At 45.8% G+C, this 8304-nt stretch overlaps 2 protein-coding genes across 2 annotated transcripts; both read left to right on the top strand.

Moving 5' to 3' along the window:
- Nucleotides 1-2577: 2577 nt before the first annotated feature.
- On the top strand, nt 2578-5352 carry LOC106011858. Its single transcript, XM_013082943.1, has one exon. It carries the CDS (start codon nt 2578-2580, stop codon nt 5350-5352), a length of 2775 nt encoding a protein of 924 aa, XP_012938397.1.
- A 72-nt stretch (nt 5353-5424) lies between these two features.
- LOC106011855 (uncharacterized protein K02A2.6-like) lies at nt 5425-6546 on the top strand. Its single transcript, XM_013082938.1, has one exon. It carries the CDS (start codon nt 5425-5427, stop codon nt 6544-6546), a length of 1122 nt encoding a protein of 373 aa, XP_012938392.1.
- The last annotated feature ends 1758 nt before the right edge of the window (nt 6547-8304 follow it).

Raw genomic sequence — 8304 nt, 5'->3', positions numbered from 1 at the left:
AACACAGTAGGATGGCGTTGGTGCTATCCATCCCAGACTGTTCGAACACTTAAGTGTCTGGGGCTTGATCCTAAGATTTACCATTGTTAAAACTTTCACATGTGCCCAATCCGGAATTCTTTTGGGAATAGGAACACCCCTCCCCCCCCAACATGTTTTTTTCCAATTATTTTATTTGTAATGTATACTTTGATAAAGATTTGGCTTTCAAGTTTGAAGCTCACATTTTCTTGAAATACAAAAGTATCTTATACCAATGGCTGAAAATCCTTTGTCTCACGGCAAGATATTTTGGTACAAAAAAGTGAATTTGATTAAAAATCATATAAACTATATATTTTAACATAGAGGTGAAGGTCATAAATAGAGTATATTAAATATAGCTTCTGAGGTGTCTTTGTCGACTTTTATCATACTCATCTATGTGAGTACAATCAAAGTTTTGTGGCTAGCTCTGTTTTGTTCGTTTTGAGACGTACAAGAATTATCCGAAAAGAAAGGTGGACACGGTTCTAAATAAACCAATGAAATGGATCTGAACCTTAAAGAATATATTATTTTGCATCCTTTTGAGTTAGTTCTCAACAAACAGTAATTCCCAAGAAGGCTCTTTTCAAAGGCTCTTTAGTCAATATAACATACCTTCTTTGAACAAATTTCAGTCAACAGATTGCAGACAATCTCGAAACTATACAATTCGACCACCATCTTCTTTGAACCTAGTTCTTGCTAAACATCTCCTTTGGGAAACATGATGGAAAAAGGTTAGGACTCTGTGCAGTGAAGTAGATCTGTATTCCATTTATGGCCATTAACCCAGTCCTTTAGTCAGATTCGCATTATGAAGAGCAGCGCTCTCTTATAAGAGAATAATACCGCTGGTCAAACTTCAAAGTATTTGTACCCCCGGGGCGTGCCAATGACTGAAGTGTCTTTAGGCCATTCCCAAAGGGGTGACATTTCACATTCTAATGCACAGAAGAATTGTAAATGGGCTGATCCAACTGTCATGCTCATAACTGTGCCTGAACTACAACAGGGAACTGCTGCTTTTTCTTTCCTAATCCTTACTAACGTCATTTTCCTCTACTTCTTCTGTACGTTTGTCACACTCTTGTGACCCGCTTTTTCCGGGGTGTCTTGATAGTCGAAGCAGACTTCGTGCTGTTAAAGCTAGAGAGGTGATTCCCTGTAAGGACTTCTCTGTTGACATCCACCCCTTGGTGCTCATAAGACCTTAAGCAGTTGCGAGCTCCGTAAAACCTCTACTAAAACAAACACCCCCCCCCCCAAAGTATTTGTCAGTCAATTGCACTTTAAAAAACCAAGCTGCTCAAATAAAATTTCACGAAGGGCTGGTTTTGGACGTCAAGAGCCATTGCAATCATCATCACTTCAGGAACATGCACGTTAACAGCCTGGATGCAGGCTTGTGGGTTTAAAATTCAATTGCGAACGCCCTAATGCTTCGCGTGTCCCACATTACAGAAACTGCATATATGATATCCCTGCTTGCTGCTCATTACATTTCCACCTTACACAGCAATGTGTTCTTTGAAATTGTCAGCTAGATCTAGCTTCTTTCTTTTTTAAGGTGAAAATTGTACCACTCCAAGCCGCCAAATTAGCTCACGCTCAGAAGAGTAGCCGGCACGTTGGTAATAGCAAATATGCCTGCCATCCATTGACCTATGTGCATCGCTTAGTTTTTAAGTTAAAGTCTCTTTACTTCATTTCCCAATCAGCCCTCGTGATTATTGTTGCTCTTTTTCGCTTTCTGATCGGCGTAAGTGGTACAACAGATGCGTATATCAGTTCGATTCTCCTTGAGCATTTAGATTTTGTTAATGGAGTTTTCCAGCATTGCCAACATCTTTGAAAAACAGGTTTCAAACAGCCTGTCTCACTATACCGTATCTTGACTTCCATACGGATAAAAATATAACTTTAAAAATAGTGTTCATGATAATGACTGTAAAAACAATAATTACAACAATCATGACAAGAATGATATAATAACAACAGCAGTATTAATAAATAGTAATTAAAATGATGCTACTACTACTACTGCTACTACTACTACTACTACTACTACTACTACTACTACTACTACTACTACTACTACTGCTGCTGCTGCTGCTGCTGCTGCTGCTGCTGCTGCTGCTGCTGCTGCTGCTGCTACTACTACTACTACTACTACTACTACTACTGCTGCTGCTGCTGCTGCTGCTGCTGCTGCTGCTACTACTACTACTAACACTACTACTACTACTACTACTACTGTTGCTGCTGTTGCCTCTGCTGCTGCTGCTGCTGCTGCTACTGCTGCTGTCACAGTAGTCACCGTATTGTATCTTCCTCTTTTTTACTCACGGGACGTAAGCGCCCCGTATGCCATGGGCTTTTGGTTATTGTTACTCACTTCGGGGATCAACATAAAAAGTCAGACACTACACCCTGGCTCATTATTAGAATGCTTGCTGTCGTGTGTGTTCGTCTCTCCAGTTTACAGTCGTGTGTGTATACTAACATTACATGGTGTCAGAAGTCAGTGGATAAAGTGTCACAAGTGTCAGAATGCCTCATTTCAAGCCTCCTGAGCCGTTTGATTTTTCGAAACCTCACGAGTGGCCCGAGTGGCAACAGCGTATTCTACGATACCGCACAGCCACCAAACTGAGCGCAGAGACCGGAGCAATTCAAGTAAGTTCATTAATTTACGCTATGGGACGCCAAGCTGAACATATATTTAACACGTTCACGTTCCCTGCTCCCGTCGAAGGTAACGATCCTAGGGACAACTTTGACACTGTCTTAGAGGATTTCGACGCTCACTTTGTCCCCAAGCGGAATCTTATCCACGTAAGAGCAAAGTTTCATGCACGAGCACAAAACAGTGGGGAGACGATAGAAGAATATGCTAGAGCCCTGTACGAGCTTTCAGAGCATGCAGACTTTAAGGACCGAGATGAAACCATAAGGGATAGACTCGTCCTAGGAGTACTGGACAATGAACTGTCACAGCGCTTACAACTCGAGGCAACTCTTACTTTGAAATCAGCCATCGAAACAGCCCGCCATGTCGAGCTCGTAAAGGGTCAGGTCAGTAGCCAACGTCAGCTAGGTGCAGCAGTCACAGTAGATTCAGTGCGCTACGGCCAGAGGGGATATTCGTCGCCTGCTCACCCCAGGGGTAGAGGCGGCCGAAGAACAGGTACACACTCACAACACAGAGGCAGCCATGCATCACCGTCAACTTTCTCTAACTGCGGCAACTGTGGAAGAGGTCATGCCCAAAACAATTGCCCAGCGCGTGGGAAAACTTGCAGGAAATGCGGCAAGCGCAATCACTTCGCAACAGTCTGTCGCAGCAGCAGCCGCAATGTCAACGAAATCACCAAATCGGAAACTCCTTCGTTCTTTTTAGGTGCTGTTGACAGTAATGTCGTTACCGATGTAAACTTCGGCGAAGTTAGTGAGCCACCATGGCGAGTTACACTGAACCTTGGAGGGAGAGCTACATCCTTCAAGATAGACACAGGGGCCTATGTTTCGATAATGTCGAAGGCCGTCTACAACCGTCCCAGTCCTCGTCCAAAGCTGAAAACACCGTCTGCAGTTCTTCGCAGTCCTGGTGGAGTCATAAGGAGCGTGGGAGAATTTATCGCAACTACGCAGCATAACAATTGCAACTTTGCGTTCCGTGTTTTCGTCCTTGACGACGACACTGACTGTCTTCTCAGTCGCGACGCCGCAGTTCGTCTGGGACTGATTTCTCGAGACAGAATAGACTCTGCCAACATCGTATTCGGCGATGTGGGACCTCAACCTATACGCTGCGAGCCAGTGAAAATCATCTTGAAAGAAGATGCACAGCCATACTCCGTGAACGTCGCACGTCGGATTCCCATTCCACTCATGGACGAAGTTAAAGCTGAACTAGACCGCATGGAAGCCGCATGTGTCAATGAGAAGATCAGCGCTCCTACTGACTGGTGCGCGCCCATGGTCCCGGTCAGAAAAAGGTCTGGTAGCGTTAGAATCTGCACAGATCTGAAAAAGCTCAACCTGTCGGTGAAGAGTGAACGATTCATGCTGCCCACCATAGACGACATATTGTACAAACTCAGCGGATCAAACAAGTCCAGCAAGCTTGATGCAACTTCATCCTTTTGGCAGTTGGCACTGGACGACGACTCCGCGAAGCTGACCACTTTCATTACCCCGTTCGGCCGGTACTTCTACAGACGTCTCTGCTTTGGAATCACCTCTGCGCCTGAGATATTTCAGCGTACGATGCAAGACATTCTAGCGGGCATAGACGGTGTAGAGTGCTTTATGGACGATATCCTCCTGCACATGGATGGTCACGAGAAACATGATAAGCTTGAGAAGAAAGTCTTCCAACGGCTAAAGGAGCGTGGGGTCAAGTTGAACAAATCCAAGTGCAAGTCTGACAAGGATGAAATCGATTTTCTTGGCCATATCATCAGCGGGAAGGGTGTAAGGCCAGATCCATCCAAGGTCAGCGCCATCACTGGGATGCCAGAGCCAGAGAACATTATAGACTTGCGACGAGTGCTCGGCATGGTGAACTATTTGGGCAGGTTTGTGCCAAATCTGTCAACAGTCATGAAGCCGCTCACCGATCTTCTGAATCACGATGCTGAGTGGGCGTGGACTCCAGCGCAGTCATCTGCCTTCACTGATGTCAAGAAGTTGCTGTCGTCAGCTCCAACACTCGCCTTCTTCGATATGAGGAAGCCTGTCACTGTAAGCGCCGATGCAAGCAGCTACGGACTGGGGGGAGTTCTCCTCCAGGAAGACAGGGGTAATCTTCAGCCAGTGGCCTACTGTTCCAGAACTTTATCTAGGGCGGAGAAAAACTACGCTCAGATTGAAAAGGAACTGTTAGCGGCCACCTGGGCGTGCGAAAAGTTCGATCGCTACCTCATCGGTCTGCCGTCATCCACACTGCTCACCGACCACAAGCCCATTGTGCCTCTGATCAACTCTAAAGAACTGAATGATGCACCTGTCCGCTGCCAACGAATGCTGATGAGGATGATGCGCTACGGCGGAAAGGCAGTATACACCCAAGGGAAAAAGATGACTGTCGCAGACTCCTTGTCCCGAAGTCCAGTAGTGAGCACCGAGCCTGAAGAATTTGGTGAAGAAATCGAGGCTCATGTCGCTACAATCCAGATGTCATGGGATGCCACGGATAGCAAACTTGTCGAAATCAGAAACAGGTCTCAACAGGATCCAGCGATCAGTGCTGCGATACAGTACACCAGAAGCGGTTGGCCGAAATTCATACAAAACGTCAGGTCCGAAGCTCGCGACCTCTAGGCAGTTTCCAGTGAACTGAGCGAAGTCCATGGACTACTCGTCAGAGGTAACAGCATCGTAATCCCCAAGGCAATGCGAGGAGAGATGCTCAGCAGGATCCACGACGGTCACCTCGTAGTGTCCAAGTGTCGAGAACGGGCCAAATCTTCCATTTGGTGGCCTGGTCTCAGCTCCGAGATACGGGAAGTCGTCTCAAGATGCGACCATTGCCAGCGGAAACGTCCAGCACAACCAAGCGAACCTCTAGCCCCGACAGCTCTATCTGAGCGTCCGTTCCAGATGGTTGGTGCTGACCTATGCAACTACAAGGGACATGACTACCTGGTACTTGTGGACTACTTTTCACGGTACTTGGAGGTGGCCTACATGCCAGACACCACCTCAGAGACTGTTGTGTATAAACTGAAAAACATCTTCGCCTGGTTTGGCATTCCAGAACTACTGGTCACTGACAACGGTCCCCAGTTTGTGTCAGACCGTTTCCACAAGTTCGCCAAGGGCTGGGGATTTAAACACACCACCAGCAGTCCTCATTTTCCCCAGAGCAACGGCGGGTCGGAGAGAGCAGTCGAGGAAGCGAAGAAGGCCCTGAGTCAGGACGACCCATTTCTCGCACTCCTGATCTACAGGTCTACACCGGTGTCACCGACGGGGGCGAGCCCAGCGGAACTTGCTCTTGGGCGACGCCTGAGGACGACCCTGCCAATTCTACCGTCAAACCTGAACCAGCAGGTCTACGACAGGGCGAAGATTGCAGCCAGAGACGCCGAGTCGAAGCATAAGTACAAACAAGCTTTTGACAGACGTCACGGAGCCCAGAACCTCCCGGAGCTGAATCCTGGTCAGCTCGTCCTGCAGAAGCTGGAGAACGACAAGGAGTGGCGTGGCCCTGCGGTTGTCAAAGAACGGTGTGCACCGAGGTCTTACATCATTCAGTCTGGGGATAGAGCTTACCGCCGGAACCGCAAACACCTGAAGCCCTACGTCGACCCTCCTTCCATGCCTTCTTCACCTGTTGCCACCCCAGAGCCTACTCCGATGTCCGTTCCCTTACCTCCGCCACCAGCTGCCCAGCCGGTGGAGCCTGATGTCACACCACCATCTCCTCAGCCAGCTGCCGCTCCAGCCAGTCCAGCTCCAATAACTACCCGAAGTGGACGAGTGGTCAGGAGACCCGCTCGTAACCCGGACTGATGTTCTTGCGACCCAGTCGTATCCTTTCGATGACAAATTTTACTTGGTGTTTATTCTTTGCTGATTACCCAACAGTTGTGTAGACTTACCTGTTCGAGGTAATTTATTTTCTTAAGTTCGTTATCGGGACGCTATGCTGTTCTATGAATGTGACAAAGACAATTTGAAATGTGGAAATTATGAAATACCAAAGAACTTTATTGAAATGTGTTACCAAGTTCTCAAGTGCAAGCCCGGAATCTTCAAAGACAATTGAACTCTGTGTGTGAATTTTGTTAAAGTTAGAACATTCCCCTTTGAGAGACTCGAAGCCGATAATCTTTAATCCATTTTGGGGTTTTCCTTTTTCTTCAATATTAAAAGGGGAGATGTCACGGTAGTCACCGTATTGTACCTTACTCTTTTTTACTCACGGGACGTAAGCGCCCCGTATGCCATGGGCTTTTGGTTAATGTTACTCACTTCGGGGATCAACATAAAAAGTCAGACACTACACCCGGCTCATTATTAGAATGCTTGCTGTCGTGTGTGTTCGTCTCTCCAGTTTACAGTCGTGTGTGTATACTAACATTTCAGCTGCTACTGCTACTACTGCTACTACTGCTACTACTGCTACTACTACTACAACAACTACTACTACTACTACTACTACTACTACTACTACTACTACTACTACTACTACTTCTACTTCGAAGGTTTTCTATTAGCCGGTTTGAACAGTGGTAATTCAAACGTTGATTATGTTTTCTCTTTGGAATCCAGAATTACCCGCCACCACTCTTCGTTGGAACGAACACGTTGACATTTTGTCAAAAGAAAATCGCCATAAAAATGGACTTTGCATAAACATTTTGCCGAACTGGTTCCTGGCGTCCCCACAGAAAATTCCTGTACCATACTCATCTTGCTCCAAGCGTTACTCGGAGTACCCATTCAAACGCTTAAGATGACCACGGATTCATTTTTATTTGCACATACCTTTTTGGATGGTAGAAGGGTTTAGACGAGATGGTTAGTAGTTGTGTTCCTCACATCATTGACTCAGTAATTTTGTATTTCTTCCCATATTTTACAAGGCAATTAGTTTAAGAAGTCTTCTTGTCAACAACCCCCCCCCCCCCCCCCCCCATTTATTCATGCCCTGCATATCTTCTCAAGGTGTTGATCCATAGGGCTCACCATGAAACTTTTATTTAGACCAAGCCTATTGGATGTTATTTGTATGACTTCGGACTCGCACACACTAACGGTTTTCTGAGAAAATGATATTAATAGTTCTCACAGTAGGCAGTCGAAACAGAAGCCTGCAAACAGCCTGATAGTTAATGTCCAAGGAGTTGGAAATTACATTCCGATAGACTCCTGTTTGCACTGGCCATGTACATGTTCGTGCCAAGTCACTCTAGATCTTCATGTTTTCTCGTGGATTTCTTTATTTTATTCAGAGATTAATCATTTTGCTGACAAAACGAAATCACAAAATAACATGGAATATCACTCAAAGCTAAATTCTCAGCTATATATTCACACAATCGTTGTGTTTTATAAAGTCTAGGGGAGTATTTAACTAGATTGCATGCTTGGTCATGAGAAAGTGGAGTCCCATTGCTTATTAATAGTTAAAAAAGATATTACGACATGTTCCTTTAAAAACTATTTCAATGGCTTTGCGATATCTAAGTAAGTTGTAAGTTTATTTCCATGCAGCTGCCTCTGCCTTATAGCTTATGTGATAATCTGTCTTTCCATTGTTATGAT

This window comes from Aplysia californica, unplaced genomic scaffold (genome assembly GCF_000002075.1).
Source record: "Aplysia californica isolate F4 #8 unplaced genomic scaffold, AplCal3.0 scaffold00009, whole genome shotgun sequence".
NCBI classification, from domain to species: Eukaryota; Metazoa; Mollusca; class Gastropoda; order Aplysiida; family Aplysiidae; genus Aplysia; species Aplysia californica.
Note: the sequence above shows the minus strand (reverse complement) of the source record. Positions and strands in the feature narration are given on the sequence as shown.